This window comes from Salvelinus sp. IW2-2015, unplaced genomic scaffold, assembly GCF_002910315.2.
Source record: "Salvelinus sp. IW2-2015 unplaced genomic scaffold, ASM291031v2 Un_scaffold1199, whole genome shotgun sequence".
Taxonomy (NCBI): domain Eukaryota; kingdom Metazoa; phylum Chordata; class Actinopteri; order Salmoniformes; family Salmonidae; genus Salvelinus; species Salvelinus sp. IW2-2015.
Genome location: NW_019942774.1, coordinates 281,621 through 301,503, shown reverse-complemented (window position 1 = coordinate 301,503; position 19,883 = coordinate 281,621). Strand labels below are relative to the sequence as shown.

The 19,883-nt window shown below is 41.6% G+C and overlaps 1 protein-coding gene across 1 annotated transcript; it reads right to left on the bottom strand.

The window, feature by feature from the left end:
* Window positions 1-9,778: 9,778 nt before the first annotated feature.
* On the bottom strand, window positions 9,779-15,465 carry LOC112070011 (putative ferric-chelate reductase 1). Its single transcript, XM_024137415.1, has 6 exons — window positions 15,220-15,465; window positions 14,604-14,795; window positions 13,321-13,419; window positions 12,827-12,971; window positions 12,281-12,586; window positions 9,779-11,936 (listed from the first exon to the last, which is right to left on the bottom strand). The coding sequence occupies exons 1-6, from the start codon at window positions 15,457-15,459 to the stop codon at window positions 11,893-11,895; spliced, it is 1,026 nt and encodes a 341-aa protein (XP_023993183.1). The 5' UTR covers window positions 15,460-15,465; the 3' UTR covers window positions 9,779-11,892.
* Window positions 15,466-19,883: the final 4,418 nt, after the last annotated feature.

Genomic DNA, 19,883 nt, shown 5'->3' with positions numbered 1-19,883 from the left:
GTGTAACTTGCTCTTTATTAAATATGAAAATGGTGAAGGGGTTATTAAGGATTGGCCAGTAATGCAMTACTTATAACTAAGGCCTAATATATCGCTAATGAGACGTAATAAAGACCTTATAAGATACTTATGCTCACTTCTAAACTACAAATGAGTGTACTATATTTGTACCTTCAAATAAAAGTGTTACCTACTTTTCTTTCTACAGACCAGTGGCGACCCGTCAATATTATATTATATATTTTTTTAAATGGGTGGGCTTGCCTGTTTTGCATGTTATTTTGGCATTAATACATGTCACATATCAGTTTGCAAACAATATAAAAAAAAAATATATATTTCATTCACTAATAAAGCTGCATACACACAGGGTCTCTTTTTTGTTTCTTGAGTAAGGCAGCTAAAATGCAGGTGTTTCAGTTTAGCTCAGTGCTTTCGTGGTGGTGGGGTGAGCCAGCAGAAAATATGAGCATTGCGCCGTGATTGGCTCAGTATTCTGGCACTCATCGCCAGTTTAAGTGCTTAGTAAAGGTAGACATCCAAAATGTCAGTCCATAGAGTTATATTACAGTGCCCTTCCAAGAAAGCTCAAGGTCATTGGCTACAGACAAAATGACGTCAAATCACATTATACACAGTCAACATCTTACTTTCAAAGTCTTAGCTAGCAGTCATCATGAATCAAAGTCGACAATCTACTGGCAAATCCTTTTTAATCCTTGTCATATGAAGAGAAATAATGAAGAAAAGATTGATAAAACGTATCGGGGCCCATCGCCATTGGACATAAAGATTACACAACAAGTTGGAAATCGCAAATTCAACAAGAGTCGTTTGGAAGGAATCAGTGGCTACAGCACAGCATTGCAAAGCAACCACTAACGTTAGCCTGCTATTCAATGGATGGGCTGTGTGTTTTTTTTCCCGAATTCCCACCTAAATCCAGAGAATGCCAGACTTGATGACAAAATTTGCCCACAAAGGACTGCTGCGTCCAAATATGTCTTGTATGCTGCTGCATAAATTATGTAATATGCAGGGAGATATGTATACTGTAGCTAAGAAAGTAATACTACTTGTATGTTGTGTAGTAAGCTGTTAGTAGCCCATGTGCCTCACCCAGGGGCGAAAATCTGATATCAACCTTAGGAGGGACAATTACATTAAATTTTCTCAAGAGCAATTCCTGAGGGGGACACCAAAAGTAGTGCTGTAACACATAGCATACGTTGTTATATGTTAAATGTATATTGAGAACCATAATTCCTACAACTGGATAATTGATAGGTACAGTAGTTTAACTGAAGGGTTCCCAACTTGTTCAAATGTTTAAATCATTATAATTCTACTACTAATAATAGTTATAGCAGTGCTCCTTACCAGTCCAGTATGTATGCACGTATTCGACTTACAACCAGCAATATCAAGAAAGAGTCAGTAGGTGACAATGGTACTGTACACTGTATTGGTGTAGTTTTCATAAAATACAATGAACATGGGTTGATCACATCTAAACGAATCTCCATATGAGAACACATCACAAAGTTGGTCTCCGTATTGAATTGACCTTTTAATTTGACTTTTTCTGATACATTTTATATAGCATTAAATATGTGCACCTGGCCTGAGTCTAATACAATATCTTTGCAAGAACAAAAAGCTTAAAATAAAATACAGTTCTAAAAGCAAAATAACTACTTCAATGAAAAACCCAAAAATCAAAAAAAATATCCTTCAGTCAGTGTCTCAACTCTTCAAACACAGCATAGGACAAGTATGTCGCACAAAGTATGCAATTTTAAATAAAATAACATGAAATAATAATAAATTTGTAAGTGTACTGAAACTACTAAACAAAAGAACAAATATCAATTACACCAGGGGTTCTCAAACAGGGGTCATGGACTAATTGCAAGGGGTCCGTGAAATAAAAAGTGTAATGAATGTAATCAGTACCACAAGGTTTCCAGTAAGTTTACATATAATATAGAGGGGGTGGAGGTCCCTTAGGACCGCTCAAAACCTTGCTGCCTTGCCTCAAAATATGCAGGGTTCCAGTACCCCAAAAAGGTTGAGAACCACTCGCTATACACACTACTGAACAAAAGAACCGAGCATATGTTTGCGGGTTTCCTCACAACAACATCAGTTGCCACTTTCGCAATGCCCTCGCCTGTTGTCTCCGACACCCTGTATGCCAAATAAACTCCTTGTGAGGCATGGTCATGGTCAACATACGACACAGAACATATCTCCTGTTCAGCACCAGAAGGACATCTTTGAGTACCATCAACAATTAATGAAAAATGTACAATCGGAAGAGACCTAATCTCAGCTGCAATGCTCGAATGACTATTGGCCATGATGTTCAGAATTTCATTCTGTGCTTTGGGGCCTGTGTACATTGTGGTACGCTCTGTTTACCACTTCTGCCCTAAGTTTCAAAATCTGGTATAAATTCCCACTGTCATCCGTGTGGCCTCTAAAGGCTTGTCCCTGTTACTTACTCATGCCGGCACCGAACTAAACAATTATTCATCAAGCAATGCTTGCGTCATCCTGCTGTTTACCCCACGCGCTGGATAACTGGACACTGATTGGATTTAGCTGGTGTGCTGTTACAATTAAAAAGTGGCGGTGGTTTTGGCAGTTTTGATGTGCTGTGAATTTTTCAATGGTTTTCTCCAGTTCCTAAATCCTGCACTAATGAAGGCAGCATCTGCTCTTTGGCCAAAGATGGCTGTCTTGAAACCCTTGGCTACAGTGAAACACAACACTCCTTTTATTGATGGATTATAATGTAGCCAGGGGAAATCGCGAAACCATCTCTCTTGAAACGTCAACACTCTGTTGGCAAGAGTTGTTGCGGTCTATTAATTGTGGGGTGGCTGATATGGTTTTGTGCCATCACTGTGTGTAACTGGACAATGCTGTGCCACTGTCCCCTATACTGGTGCTGCTGGCAACAAGGTGACACTTGGTCCTGCCGGGCTGTGACACTGTCCTCTGAAGTCTCTCTCCCTGGCTCTTTCCCTTTCACCACCCTAACTGACTCACAGTCTGTCTCCTAGAAAAATAAATAAGGTGTTTGCCGTACTCCTAACTACCGGTACCCAAAACAATCACACAATGTAATCACACAGCACATACCATTGCCGTAAACAAATCTTAGTTTAGTCACCAGTTTAAGTTGAGTGGGTGATCCATGGCATTTTCCAATTATGTCCACCTATTTTACAAGTCAAAAAATTGAGACCTTTCATAATGTTGCCAAAAAGACTCAACAAACTTACCTGAGACTCCTGTCCCTGCCAATCTGTCCCTGCACTATCTGTCCCCAGCTCTGCTGTCTGCTGTGCCATCTGTGCCTGCTCTGCCTAATGACATCATTGTGAAACATTTCCATATTAGCATTTCACTTCTTTCTTAATGAACATTTTATCAACTAGTCTTTGAGATTAGAGCTTAGAAGTTCTTACTTATGCGGTTTGTGTACTGACAATACTTGATGTCCGTTTCTACTTTTTTTCTGCCATTTTTCTACCTGGGCTGGCGCCTAGCTGCACACACCACACATTTAACAACACAATGCTGCAACCTTTGTATTTTAATAGTTTGTTTCAATTTGCTGGCTTCCACAATAGCTGAATTTGTAAAGCAAAGCGAGCACCAATTCCGTTTCTGTGTGTTGCTATCACTTTGCTACACTGGTTAAATAAAGGTTGAAATAAAAAACAATAAAAGTCCCACAAGCGACAATTTATCTTTTGCAACGAGACCATTATATATATTTAAGACAATAGATAGAGAGAGTGTAGTTTCGTCTGTTCAGTTGGACTTCAGTTTTCGCTAACTTATCACCAGGGACGTCAAGCACTACGCGCACTGCATGCTGATCTTGAATAAATTGACGATAGCAAAGATTCCACTCTTGACGACGCCACATAAAATGGAATAGGTACTAGCTAGCTTGATAGTTAATATTTGCTTTAGTTGCGCGCTAGCTCTGCAAATTCAGCTAGTGTGTGAACCCTGCCAACATAAAAAATAAATCAAATTAACATTGCATATGAGACATGCTAAATGGACTGACTGGATTAACCTCACGTCAGTTACGTACATATCCCTTTCGGACAGTAGATACGAACCCTCTATTACTTTGCCAGCTAAAGAACTGGCAGTGGATCAAACCATTGAGAGGCAAAGGGCGGGGGGGGTCGCAATCTTTTGAAACTTAAAAACGCGCTATTAAGTGTCTATAATCAGCACAGGTGCTTTCATTGCGTATTATTAATATTATTGAAATTACATAGTTATGTTTACAGTGATATATTGGGGGGGACAAATCATATTTTTCCCAAGATGGGGGGGTCGTGTCCCCCCCGTCCCCCCTGGGATTTCCGCCTATGGCCTCACCCTAACAATTTGGTCTATTTTCACCAATGCGGTATTGTAAACACATCGTTTGTGACCCGGTCTGTGCTTTTTTGCCAACTTTTTTTGTACAGGTTTGACAGTGCTACTGATAGTAGTGGTGGAGCTTGGCTTGCACGTGCAAATTCAACACACACAACATTCTATAATAGAATTGTGTTATTTGACCTGTCAAATGAAAAGCTTATTTAACGGGTCAAATAGTGTTATATGACGTGTATCTTTTTTGACACGCAAAGACCCAAACGGCGTTCATTGTGCCTCACCCTAAAAATGTGGTCTATTTTCACCTCTTAATTTCGCCTACTGTTCTAACTTGGTGGTGCACATGTTGCCTATAACCTGTTTTAGAGAAATGTCATCATTGAATATTATAAGAGCTTTCATTGTCTGTTTATATGCCCCCTTTATTTATCCTACGGTTTTGACTTGTTGTACAGGGAGTAGACATCCAAAGTAGCGGCCCATGTTCTGAATTATGTCACTGTACATTTCAAAAGTGCTGAACAAATAGTTATATTGACTACGTCCGTCATCGCTGTCTCATTAATGTCTTAATCAAAATTGCGGATTGCCTCTTATCCGCTTGTCTTATGCCATAGTTTGTACATCTCAATTGTCAGTAGAGACCACATTTCTTTAAGCAAGTCAGCCATATCAGCTATGTTTTTTTTAAAGGCTGTAAATGAGGCTGAATGAACTGTTTTGCTGCCAGACAAGGCTCCGCTGATAGCCAGGTGTAGCAGTGGTAAGGTGTTGGGACTCTGCTGTTGGCTTTATGTAGGCCCTAACAGTTTATGGGCACCGTTTGTCAACGTTATAGTGTAATTCATGTATTGTTTAGTGTTGTGTTGTGTAGTGGCTTTGCTAGCATGCATCCCACATTTTTTTTGTTTTGCCCCACCAAGATTTACATGCTAAAATCGCCACTGCTACAGACATCTCTACAACATTGCATACGGTAACATTACATCTAGAACTTTGAATTACCCACAAACCTCTAAAGTCACATGGCAACTTTTCAGCGACTTTAGTAACTTAAACAACATTTAGTATTTCCCTTGTAGTTGTGTGTACACATACATACTTATTTGGGTTATTGTACATTTAATTAATTCAATTGATGTTATGTCAAAATAACTATTTATCTATGATTTATTAACTCCCTGAATATTCTTTTCACAGTGAGACCATAAAGTAGGGCACTGATTACATCCTGACCATGTGACATTGTCAAGTGTGCTCCCTCTCCGGCTCTAGGTCACCAGGCTGCTCATTATGGCGCACACCTGTCACCATCGTTAAGCGCACCTGCGCATCATCAGACTCACCTGGACTCCACTTCCCTGATTACCTTCCCTATATATGTCACTCCCTTTGGTTCCTTCCCCAGGCGTTATTGTTTGTGTTTCAGTTTCATGTCTGTGTGTTTGTGTTTCTTGTTTTGCATTATGTTGCGTTTATTTATTAAAACACTCACTCCCTGAACTTGCTTCCTGACTTTCAGCACACATCGTTAGCCATGCCCAGGGAAAAATTCCTGTTGGCCTATAAGAGTTCTGATATGCTCCTGGTCAAGCCGCACAGCTAGGAGTCAAGGCCCAAAAGTATGTAAGAAAAAAGTTAAAAAGGGACTTTTTTTTGTTTGTTTTTTTAACCACAGAGTTTGAGACAAAGAAAGCACCTGAGGACTGCAATCATAGGAACGACCCCAGGAACTGCACTTTCATCTCTGTCACAACCAGCCCGCCTTACATAGTGGAGATTAATTAATGGAACCCCAGAGAGACTTGGGGAATACCTGGGGATCGTCAGGGAAATACAAAACGAATCAAAGCACGGTAATGCAAAGTATCCAGCAGATTGTGTTTTCTTTCATCTTGTTCTAAGGGCGGCTTTGCCTCGAGGGCAGAAACTAATGCAATGAAGTGGTAAAGTTTAGGCAAGTAAGTTTAGATATTGTTTACGTTTGGGCAAGTAATTCCAATTGGTTAAGGTTAGGGTGGGATTCAAACCAGTGACCTTGTGTATCGCAACCCACTTGGACATTTTTACGAACCAGATGCTTAGACATTACCAGAACCTCTCAATTCATCACCAATTATTCAAACATACTTAATTAATTCATAACAAACAGATTAACATGCTGATGTTAAAATTGTAAAAAAAGAAAATCCTAATATCTTATGAATCTCACCTTTGTATTAATCCTTTTTRTTGCCAATGAGTCAATGATTGTGTTGTATGAAAATGAGACATTGTTTTTAAAAAGTCGCCTTGTACAATGGAACAACAATGGAATTGATCAACAAAACACCAGTAAGTTGTCACGCCCTGACCTTAGAGAGCCTTTTTATGTCTCTATTTGGTTTGGTCAGGGTGTGATTTGGGGTGGGCATTCTATGTTTTGTTTTCTGTGATTTTGTGTTTCTATGTTTTGGCCGGGTATGGTTCTCAATCAGGGACAGCTGTCTATCGTTGTCTCTGATTGGGAACCATACTTAGGTAGCCCTTTTTCCCTCCTTTCGTTGTAGGTAGTTGTCTTTGTTTGTGGCACTATAGCCCTTAAGCTTCACGGTRATTTTTGTATTGTTTATTGTTTTTGTCGGCGTCATTCAAATAAAAAGGAATATGTACGCACACAACGCTGCACCTTGGTTCACATCCTTCAACGACGGCCGTGACATAAGTGGTATAACCAAAATTGGTACAGTGGATTCATCCTACTCAGGTGTATACCGTCCTGTGTAAACTTCCATTATTTAATACTTTGATTATTTATTTCAGATGGAGGTGATGATCAATTAAATTGCCTATGATCCTCATATAAAAATAATSCAATTGCCCTTGTCTCTACTTTTACTTAACAACTTGACCCTGAGGTCCAGACATTGGCCTTAAATTTTCTTTTTTTTCCCGGGGGTCCGTTGAGGATGATGGTAAGTTTCAGAAAACCGTATTTGAAATGTAAATGTTTTGACTATGCTGACACCAATTGTTGCACGTATACTAGCATGCTCGCGCACACACATACACACACACACACATGCACGAGCARACACATACACACACAGAAACACACAAACAGGAACGAGGATGTGTTTTGAAGGATTGTTTTTTAATTTATTTTTAACATTTTGCCTTATTCTTCTCCTGCTGGTGAATTTGTCTTTACCTCCACCACACTTTAGACAGATTTCTCAATTCAACTTCCCTCAAGCCCTGTGAAGCCATTGATTCGCGGTGAGTAAAGTAAACATTTTGTCATTTATCATGCACTGTGGTCATTGTTGACTGTGGTCCTCTGCAGCAGGTATTCCCAAACTGGGGTACACGCACAATGCTGTCGGGGATATGCCAAATAAAAATGTGATTGACATTTAATAAATGCACTTTTTTTTATCTTTTTTTTTAAACTTTTTTTTCTCTTCACATTTTCAAACAGTCCATTTATATTTTCCAATGGCGTGAGGTTTTTTCTCGCCTGAGTAGCCTCGTTTTGCTGCCAAAAATACAATTAAACCATCTASTGTTCAGCGAAATAACAACACAATGTCAAATACAGGTCATCTAGTCKAAAAATGTACATCCAATCACATTAACRGTTACTCTCTTGCGGGAATTCCACTAACAGTCCGTATGTAGCCAAATGTAGCTGCTGCTCATGTTGGTATCTGTGCTGATGGCGCAAAAGCCATGACAGGGAGACATAGTGGAGTGGTGACTCGTGTGCAAGCAGTTGCTCCCGACGCCACTTGGGTACACTGCAGCATCCCCCGAGAGGCTCTTGCTGCCAAGGTGATGCCTGWCAGCTTGAAAGACGTTTTGGACACTACAGTGAAAACGGTTAACTTTGTTAAAGCAAGGCCCCTGAACTCTCGTGTATTTTCTGCACTATGCAATGATATGGGCAGRGACCATGTAAKGCTTTTGCAACATACAGACGTGCGCTGGTTATCAAGGGGCAAAGTATTGACAKGTTTTTTWAAATTGAGAGTCGAGCTTAAAGTTTTCTTTACTGACCATAATTTCACTTGTCTGACCGCTTGCATGATGAGTTTTTCACATGACTGGCCTATCTGGGTGATGTTTTTTCTCGCCTAAATGATCTGAATCTAGGATTACAGGGACTCTATGCAACTATATTAAATGTGCGGGGAAAAATGTAGGCTATGATTAAGAAGTTAGAGCTCTTCTCTGTCTGTGTTAACAAGGACACCACACAGGTCTTTGCATCATTGTATGATTTTTTTGTGTGCAAATGAACTCAAGCTTACGGACAATGTCAAATGTGATATAGCGATGCACCTGAGTGAGCTGGGTGCGCAATTACGCAGGTACTTTCCCGAAACGGTTGACACAAACAACTGGATTCATTATCCCTTTTATGCCCTGCCTCCAGTCCACTTACCAATATCTGAACAAGAGAGCCTCATCGAAATTGCAACAAGTGGTTCTGTGAAAATGTAATTTAATCAGAAGCCACTGACAGATTTCTGGATTGGGCTGCGCTCAGAGTATTCGGCCTTGTCAAATTGTGCTGTTAAGACACTGATGCCCTTTGCAACCACTTACCTATTTGAGAGTGGATTCTCGGCCCTCACTAGCATGAAAACTAAATACAGACACAGACTGTGTGTGGAAAATTATTTAAGACTGAGACTCTCTCCAATACAACCCAACATTGCAGAGTTATGTGCATCCTTTCAAGGACACCCTTGTCATTAACCTGTGGTGAGTTATTCACAATTTTTGATTAACAAATAAGGTTTTATATGTAAGATGGTTAAATAAAGAGACAAATTATTGATTATTATAACACTTCCCACGAGCCGGGTTGTGACAAAAACTCACACTCATTCTTATGTTTAATAAATGTATTGTATAGTGTGTGTGTGTGTGTGTGTATGTGGCAGGCTTCCAATGATGGCAAAAAACAACATTTGAGAGTGCGCTGACCCTGGTGCTAGAGGAGGTATGCAGCTGGAGGTTGAATGTTTGGACTACAAAAAATGTGGGAACCACTGCTCTAATGCCGTTGAGCKCGTTGATTATTACTTGAGTCAACCAGCAGGTGACAGTGTAGAACAGTCATGTTGGAAAATCACTCGATTTTTTAAAACTTGTGTGTTAGTTTTTCCAGGCCTGTTGATACTGTTGATCTGCTCAAACCTCTTCTACCAACCTGAAACCTGGTGTGCTACCAAAGGAGCGCTCTACAGCCAAGGTAAACATTGAACCAGCTTCATATTCTCTGTATAGTGAGCAATTAGTGGGGGGGTTTCTATACAGTAGTCTGGGCTGTTTATTCAAATGTATGTGTATCTTTTCTCCTGTCAAATAGTATTTTTTGAAGAATTGCTTTTATTTGTTGGAATGCACATATAARACAAAACAAACATCATAAACTATACCAATAATATACCATTCCAATACCAGAGTATACTTCTCAATGCTAATGTTAAAACTGTAATACATGTTTTTGTGTTCTGAAAATATGATTTATAAGGATGTTTTACACATGCTCTTTATCTCATGTTTGAGGTCCTTGCTCTACTAGGAGCTGAAAGGAATACGTTAAGTCAAGTACCTGACATAAAACAGTGTTGGGTTTTGGTTGRCTCCAATGTTGAGCCAATGAATTGAAGAGGTGTAAAAATGACCTTTTGGGGTATTTTGTTCTTGAATAGAGATGTATATTTAACTGCCGAAATAATGGAAATGCTTGAGTAAATGAGGAATACAAAGTGTATGGAAAGCAGGTGCTTCCACACAGGTGTCGTTCCTGAGATAATTAGGCAGTTAACGTCCCATCATGCTTAGGGTCATGTATAAAAACGCTGGGCAGGCCATTATTTTGGCAAACATGGCTATGCCCCAATGGGGTGACAATGGCCCATCAACAGGGCACGAGTGGTCGCTGAATGGTTTGATGAGCATGAAAACGATGTCAACCATATGCCATGACCATTTCAGTCACGAGATCTCAACTCAATTGAACACTTATAGGATCATCTGGAGGGACGATTTCCACTAACARCAACAAAACACCAACTGATGGAATTTCTCATGGAAGAATGGTGTCGCATCCCTCCAATAGAGCTCCAGAAATTTGTAGAGACTATGCAAAGTTGAATTGAAGCTGTTSTGGCTTGTGGTGACCTAACGACCTATTAAGACACTTTATGTTGGTGTTTCCTTTATTTTGGCACTTACCTGTAGGCAGCTCTTCATTGATTCATTCATTCATGATACTATAATAACATTATTTGTAAAGTACTTTTCATATATTGTGTTGAAAGTGCTACAGTCTCTATGTGTATTTATATATTTTGTTGTAAGCTTGTCGTTTATGCTTTTTAAATGTTATGCTTTTGGTTCCAAACAAGGCCACCTTTACCAACTGTCTGATGAAACACCCTGCAAAAGACATGACTCATACAACAGTATGCAATCCGAACTAACCCTGAGTGATTCTGTGTCAGCTTTTGAGTGTACAGTACATTACAAGTTGTCAGTGTGAGTGTCAACTGATTAAGCAAATATACCCYTGAAAGGTAAAACATGCATTGTTAAAAACGTTGTTGTTTAAAAAAATATTGTTAAAAAAAATATTTCCATAATTGCACATTAAAACATGTTTCATTTAAAAGGGTAATCAGGAAGAACAGTTCAKCTTCCAGTGGCTTCCTTATTGGACAGACACACAAGCTCGCTCGCTCGCACGCACACAAACACACACACACATTTCTGCCAATTTGTGGTGTCATCTATGAGAATGTGTGCCAACACTCAAGACAAATATTTAAACACACACTCACACCAACATAAAACTACATCAGCAAAGACAAAATAAAACAAAGATTCTAAATGTATAGGGGATGACATGGGGGTGGGGTATACATAGGGAAACTCCAACCTCATATTCATCATCTGACGCACCACCCGAACCAACATCAAACACCTGGAAACCATGTATTTGATACCATTCCGCAGATGCCGCTCCAGCCGTTACCATGAGCCCGTCTTCCCCAATTAAGGTGCCACCAACCTCCRGAGACATCAATATATGTGAAAGCGGCGGGTTCGACGTTTCGTGATCAACAAAATTGAAGAAGACAGGTGTTGATGTTAGGGGTGGTGCTGGAGAGGATGAATATYAGGTTGAAATAGTGAAACTGTTAGCATTGGGCCTTGAATCACCGGATCCATTCTGTACGCTATTGTCTTACTACCCCCAACTAGAAAGTGTTTCACTATGTATGTTGAAGAACATGCATTTATAAGCATATAACTTCAGATCTGACATGGTCTTTTAACCCGGTACCAGTGCGTCCGAAAAGGCACCACACGGTGTTCCCAACCTAGCYAAAGTAGTGCAGCCTGGCCAGTGGCAGTGGCAGTAAAGGTATGGATGCAGGATTTCTGAGTTCATGGAGTGTCACCTTCAGATCATCATTACAGCATCATCATACCTAGCACACCAAGCAGGATCAGCAGAGCTGTGAAGGAGAGGGAGGAAGATTGGTTGTCTACTCCAGATTATATGGGATTTTATGAGATAAGGTACTACGGTAACACTTTATAATAACTTCCATTGAATATACTGTTATAAATGGTCATACATGTTTAGAAATGCTTTATCAATGAATATAAATAATTTAATGATAAATTATATACATGTTTTATAAATTATAAAAGTGCTCATGACTTGTAGTGCTTTTAATCCTTAGAAACGGTTAGACATTTTTTTTTTACAAATATTGAAATACTAACATTTAATCAATCATGTTATCAGTTATTATTATTCGGTGTTAGCAGTAGCTGTTTCCAATGGGGTTGTTACCTTGAGACAGGGTGTGCTGCAGGCCCATGGCGTGGCTGGAGGCGGTGATGGAAATAGCAGTAATGGTGGAAGTAGCATTAGTGGAGGAATTAGTAGTAGTGGAGGAATTAGTAGTAGTAGAGGAATTAGCAGTAGTGTTGGAAGTAGTAGTAGTGGAGGAATTAGCAGTAGTGGTGGGAGTAGCAGTAGTGGAGGAAGTAGCAGTAGTGGGGATGGCGTTCAAAGAGTTGATCACAGTACTGTTGGGGTTGGCCAGGTTCACGGCTACATTGCTGACCAGGACAACCTTAGGAGTACCCAGGGTTTCTGGGGGAGGAGAAAAAGATGAGCGACAGAGAGAGTTAGAGATGGACCAGAAAGAGGGGATACAATGTCCACAGGGTGTTTGGAGGTATAGGGTGAAGTTTCCCGTATACGCTGATCTGGGGTCAGTTGACCATTTCCCCCGACTAACCGTTAAGGTTGGGATTGGGGAAGAGGAAGCTGATTTTACGTCTGTATCTAGAAGAAGCTTCACCCTGGAGCGTGTTTGGATGAGTGCCTCACCGTTAATTAAGGTCCCGTTGGAAATGGAGAGGACGAAGCTGGTGTCAGCGCTCCTGGTGCTCCTGGTAGCTTCGGGGAGAGTAGCAGAGAAGGTGCACTGGATGATCTGACCGTTGACTGAGCCGTTCACAGAGTCCACAGGCAGCTACACAACACAAGAGTCCCAACGTTATTAGTCAAAATGGACATTAGCCAAATGTCAGTAGGCCTAGAATTAGTCAGGTACATTGTTATTCTCCATGGCCTTGTCCCAAATGGCACCCAKGTGTATATGCAGCATTGGGATCAAATTGAACTTATATGACCACTCAGAAAATGTTTGAATTCAAGTTCKTGAATTACTCTTACTCTTGGCTCTAAATCTTGTTCAACTCACAACTTCATTGGGTGAATATCAGTTAACTGCTGGAATTTGCCTGAAATCAAACCTCGCTCCTGAAAGGCGTTCCAGGAAGGCAGAAGTGAAACAATTGTTTCTGATTGGTTCAACTCACCGTGCCAGTGACAGTCAGAACTTTATTTAGGAGGAGAGTGGTGAAGAACTTCATAGTGCCGTTGTTGTTGGCACACACGTAGGTGGTGTCATTAACGCCCTACAGAGGAGAGCGAGAGGATGAATTCAAATAACTAGAAATAAATCATATCTTTTTTAAGTCATTAATTAAAGATCAATCTCAACATCCCAAATTTACAAAATCCAGAATTTCCTGAAGTCAATTAAGAGTCTATTGACCTGTGTGTCAATCTAAGTAACAGAATAAAAAATCTGCATCAAAATCTGTCCGTTTTTGCATGGGCTTCTTCTCTATCCAACGCATCCGCCTGTGTCGGCCTTCCACATCTGCCTATGTCGGCCTTCCACAACTGCCTATGTCGGCCTTCCACATCCGCCTATGTCGGCCTTCCACATCCGCCTATGTCGGCCTTCCACATCCGCCTATGTCGGCCTTCCACATCTGCCTATGTCGGCCTTCCACATCCGCCTATGTCGGGCCTTCCACATCCGCCTATGTCGGCCTTCCCCCATCTGCCTATGTCGGGCCTTCCACATCCGCCTATGTCGGCCTTCCACATCTGCGGTGGAAGGTTGCCGAGCTACAGTACAACGTTGTCAGACCATGAGACATCCCAAAAATCGGTCAATTCACGAAAACATCTGCAGCGTGCAAACTAACACGGCCACTCTATYGAAAGATGAGASTCTCACGAACACGATGTTGTTCTCGGTTTTGCTCTACGACCCCCACGGGACTCGTCTGAAGTTGGTACCGACCGATGTGCCACTTTATGTCTATGGCGTCCGAAACCGTTTGGGCTACAAACTAATATAACCCCACTATGGAAAGGGAAGATTCTCACAAACAACAATGGTATTCTCCGTTTTGCTCTACAAGTGTCATGGGTCTCATCTGAAGGTAACTGGTACCTGTAAAAAAGAAACGAATGGAAGTATGGAAGTAGTTTTGTGCCAACAAAGAAAAGGGGTTAAACGTGTCCAAAAAACACAAATATTTCATTAGCTTTCTTATATCTCCAAGATAGAAACCTTATGATTTAWTTTTTGACTGTTTTGCCTTTTTTTTTWTTTGCCTACAGGGGTCATAACATTTCAAATGAAATAACTAAATGAGGCATGGTATGACCATCTTAAAACAATGTCATATGTTAGCTTAGTAGACTTTTAGAGGTTAAAATTACTTTCRTTCAATCACAAATCCCATCGCACTTTTCCTGGGTATTGTACAATGTATACTAATTTCAGGGCAGTTTTCCGTACCTGTGTGGTGTTTTTGGAAAAGCCTACAGCGATGTAGCCTCTGGACTCTCCTCGTAGCTGGAGGGAGAAGGTCTGTCCTGAGGACTGCTGCGTGGAGACGAAGAAACATGAACCAGCCATGGCCGGGTCACAGTCTGATGGCTCAGCAGCACAGAACTGAGTCTTTCCACAATTCGTCCTTGAGATGCTTTGCTGTGTAGGAAGAGTCCCTCATTAGTTGCTGTTGTGTTTGTCATTCATTTTAAAGGGTCAATATGCAATTGGTAGACACATTTTTGGACTTTTAAATCAATGATATTGATTCTTGACGAATATCAAGAATAAAGCTTGTTTTACTCCATTGTTTGCCTCATTGTTGTAAAATGTGTTTTTTGGGCTTTCAAAAAGCCCTACATGAATACTATGTGAGATAGTGTAATTGAAACTCCCAAACAGGCACTCTATTGCTTGATCTACTTCCTGTTTCCATGTCAGTCTGTGAGGTTTATTGTTGAGGAAAAAAAGAGATAAGATTAGAAAGGGAAATAGTGATAGTTGAGAGGAAAAACAGAACGTGTGAGAGATTTTTTTTTTTTTGGAGTCTGAGACTGTGAGACATGTAGCCTAGGCAACTCACCGTGAGAGCTGGGACGGGTGTCATTGTCGGTTTGGGTGTCATTGTGGCGTTGGGTGCTGTTGTGGCGCTGGGTGCCATTGTGACGTTGGATGCCATTGTGGCGTTGGGTGCTGTTGTGGCGCTGGGTGCCATTGTGGCGTTGGGTGCCATTGTAGCGTTGGGTGCCATTGTGGCGTTGGGTGCCATTGTGGCGTTGGGTGCCATTGTGGCGTTGGGTGCCATTGTGGCGTTGGGTGCCATTGTGGCGTTGGGGTGCCATTGTAAGCGTTGGGTTGCCCCCATTGTGGCGTTGGGTGCCATTGTGGCGTTGGATGCCATTGTGTGGCGTTGGGTGCTGTTGTGGGCGGTGCCATTGTGGTTGGTCCATTGTGGCGTTGGGGTGCCAATTGTGGCGTTGGGTGCCATTGTGGCGTTGGGGTGCCATTTGGGCGTTGGGTGCCATTGTGGCATTGGGTGCCATTGTGGCATTGGGTGGGCCATTGTGGCAATGGGTGCCATTGTGGTGCTTTGGGTGCCATAGTAGCGTTCAGAGGCATTGAAGAGATTCTGTGCCTCGGCTCCCATTGCCATGCACGTCATTACCATGATGACTGCGATCATTAGTCTGCTGCTATTGTCCATTCCTGATACAGTAACAGAGATCCAGGCGATTAGGATTTGTAAATAATAATAATAACAATAACAATAATGAATACAAAGGACAGCTACAATTAAACATTTACAAGTGTAATCATCAACAGTCAGATGCATTGCACCATCATGTTGATCATGATACTAAACCTATTTCAAAAGCTTTGAGATGTATTATGGAAACATAAAAGTCATACCAGTTTGAATAAATACATTAACATACATTGGTCAGTAAAGATCCCATGGCCTTATCGTAAGAGTAGGGGTTTAGAAAGCAGTGGCAAATTGTCCTATCTTGCATTCATGGAACCTAATCATCCAGCGCTCAATAGGCTCATTGCACCACCCCCCCCCGCCCGTAAACTATACCCCAGGTCATTGCTGTAAATGAGAATGTGTTCTCAGTCAACTTAACGGTTAAAATAAGGGTTAAATAAAAAGAAAAGAAAATGCCAGTGAATAAACATAGGCCTGCCAGTATTGTGGTAAATGGTAATTAATTGTTAATATCATGGGTGGTGAATTCGACAACAACAAAACACTGCATAGTGAATGGGTAAGCCTGTTGAATTAAGACTAGACTGTTATTGTTTTTACATTATTAATTAGTAGCCTAGATCCACTAATTAAATTAAATAATGTGACAAAAAAACTACGAAAAACGTCCGTAGGCTATTCCAGGGAGAAAAGGTTCATAAATTATAATCTGATAGTGTTTATAAAACTAACCAMCTCCAAATAAATCAAGAAACGTAATAGAATTTGATTTTAAAACAAAGAATGAGTTSTTGTTTTAAAACATCCACATGATTAGATAAAAGTGCTGAAAACTTTACCTGTGATTTTGAGACTTGCAAGATTCCGTGAGGTAAAAAGCGTCGCACCACACCTTGAACAAGTTGTGCTCACAGCTACTGTAAATCCAGCTATACTGTTAAAACAGAGGRGTGGTCGYGAAGAASATACTCTCAATCACCCGCTATTTWAACAGCATTCGCGAGGGGAGGAGGGACAAAGGATGGAGAAACCTGCTTCTCTCCTCAGGTGCTGCCTTTCGGGGAGGGTGTACGGAYTGGAAACAATTGTTGGACATACGCCTGATACTCAGACAATAGATTGTGTCGAGTCACTGRACCCTGTTCATGGATCCGATTTCTTCTATCCCCTTGCGTATTAAATATGCTTGGGAACTATATTGCAAAGAAAAAGAAAAAATAATAATATCATGAAGTTAGATACAATAGATACAATCTAGGCCTAAATATAATCCACCGCTAACTCCAAATAACAGTTTAATTYTATTAAAATGTTTCCTTTTTCCTTAATCTTGTTCAACTGTTGCCATTCACCTGCAAAGAGATTGCTCAGATGTGCGAGTGCCTTTTGAAAATTGTATTTTTACTGATTCTATGATTAATTCCAGGTAAATAACTGTGTCATTCAGATCTGGCTCAGTTTGATTGAGCATTCAATCTCACACAGTGGYGGGCAGTCTTTTGAGTACAGTCTTGATTGTGTCAAGTGGCCAAAGGGTTAGACACCAGTTTTTGTGAAGGAAAYAAATATACGCTGGCTTTAGTTTCAATGGCCCAAAWTAATTCATTTAATTTGTCTGAAGATGACACAAGATTATGTATGGGACCACCCATACATAAAATGTATGCACGCTTAGGATAAAAGTGTCTGCTAAATGACATATATTAACAAGCCAGATAAAGTGCAATATTGTGAATTATAAAATATCCTACTTGTTTCAAATATACAGTGCCTTTGGAAAGTATTCAGACCCCTTGACTTTTTCCACATTTTGTTACGTTACAGTCTTAATCTAAAATTGATTAAATAAGATGTTTTTTCTAAGCAATCTACACACAATACCCCATAATGGCAAAGCYGAAACAGYWTTTTAGAATTTTTGCAAATGTATTAAAACTAGATCTGGGGAAGGATACCAAAACAMTTCTGCAGCATTGAAGGTCCCCAAGAACACAGTGGCCTCAATCATTCTTAAATGGAAGAAGTTTAGAACCCCAAAGACTCTTCCTAGAGCTGGTCGCCAAGCCAAACTGAGCAATCGGGGGAGAAGGGCCTTGGTCAGGGAGGTGACCAAGAACCCTGTCACACCCTGATCTGTTTCCCCTGTCCTTGTGATTGTCTCCACCCCCTCCAGGTGTTGCTTGTTTTCCCCAGATCATTTATGCCTGAGTTTCCTGTCTCTCTGTGACAGTTCGTCTTGTATGTCCAAGTCAACCAGCGTGTTTTTCCCGTGCTCCTGCCTCCTCTATTCTCTTTTTGCTAGTCCTCCCGGTTTTGACCCTTGCCTGTTTCTGGACTCTGACCATTCTGCCTGCCTTGACCTCGAGCCTGCCTGKCACTCTGTACCTCCTGGACTCTGAACTGGTTTTGACCTTTTGCCTGTCCACGGCCATTCTCTTGCCTACCCATTTTTGGATCAATAAACATCTAAGACTCCAACCATCTGCATCTGGGTCTCACCTTGTGCCCTGATAGAACGAACTGGCCATGACAGACCCAGCAGACTTGGATTAGCTCCGCCACGCTGTCTCCCTGCAGGGAACCACTATTGGGAGGCATGAGGAGCTACTACAGGACCTGTTGGAAGGGCTTTGTTCCCTGACGGAACGCCACGACCAAGGGTTTAAGGCTACCATGGAGCTAATTAAGGAGTTAACTCATAGGCTGTCTGCCATCCCTGAGAAACCCTAATCTCCCGGTACATTTTTTCCTTTTAGTGGTGAGTTGGTACAGCCTACCCCGGTTCCCCGAGAACAACGCTTACCTCCTCRGGAGAGATATTCTGGGAATCCTGGTATCTTTTGGGGTTTTCTTTCTCAGTGCTCTCTCATTTTTGAGCTACAGCCATCTTCATTCCCTTCGGACCGATCGAAGATAGTGTATATTATTATGCTAATGTCAGGAAGGGCGCTCTCCTGGGCCACGGTTGTTTGGGAGCAACAATCCACCCTTTGTTGTCATCTGGAGGAATTCATGGCAGAGGTGAGGAAGGTATTCGATTCTCCGGTATCCGGAAGAGAGGCGGCCCGGTAAGCTTCTTGAATTATGTCAAAACTTCCGTAGTGTGGCAGACTACGTGGTTGATTTTTGTACGTTGGCCGCCGAGAGTGCCTGGAACCCAGAGTCTCTTTTCGATACCTTTCTTCACGGACTATCTGAGGTGGTTAAAGATGAGCTAGCTGCTCGGGAATTACCGGTGGACCTCGACTCCCTCATCGCTCTCAATATTAGAGTTGATGGATGTCTAAGGGAACGCTGGAGTGAGAAAYGGTCTGGCCTCGGGCACACTCGTTCATTCGCTAGGGCTTGCTCACCTTCGAAGGAATCCGGAAGTTTCCCGAAGGCAGTTTTTCAGAGAGGATCCGAAGCCACCCCAGCCCCCTCGTGAATCATCTACGACGGGTGAGTTGGATACTCCTGAGCCAATGCAACTGGGAAGAGCTCGGTTATCGGTTAGGGAACGCTCACGAAGGTTGAGTTCTAACTGTTGTCTGTACTGTGTTTAGGCAGGACATTATATAGCTAACTGCCCTATTAGGAAACCCCTGTCTRTGGTCGGTACAAGTACTCTGGTTAGCCAGACTGGGAGTTCCCTAATTCCCATCACCCGCACACCTTTGTTTGTGCTTTCTAATCTTAGTCTCTCCGAGTGCTCATTGACTCTGGGGCTGATGAAAGTTTTATGGATGCTACCATGGTTTCTGAATTGGGTATTCCCACTCAACCTCTCTCTGTCCCTATGGATGCAAGGGCACTGGATGGCAGTTCTATTGGAAGAGTCACCCATAGCACTGTGCCCATACATATACGGGTACCAGGAAACCATAGTGAGACTATACAGCTCRTCCTCATCGATTCACCCCATGTTCCTGTGGTTTTCTTGGCTCCAGAAACACAATACGGTTATTGACTGGACCACGGGCTCCATCCAGGGTTGGAGTCCTTTCAGTCATTCTCATTGCCTTAAACGGCACAGCCGTCCTTGAGACGTTCCCCTC

Bases quoted from the DNA above. Each gene is read 5' to 3' on its own strand.
- LOC112070011 (XM_024137415.1), bottom strand. From the start codon at position 15,459: ATGGCACCCAACGCCACAATGGCACCCAACGCCACAATGGCACCCAAC. The intron at 13,420-14,603 runs GTACGGAAAACT...TCTCCTCTGTAG, and splicing joins TTTCCAAAAACACCACACAG to GGCGTTAATGACACCACCTA. The intron at 11,937-12,280 runs GTAACAACCCCA...TCTCCTTCACAG, and splicing joins GCAGCACACCCTGTCTCAAG to CTCTGCTGATCCTGCTTGGT.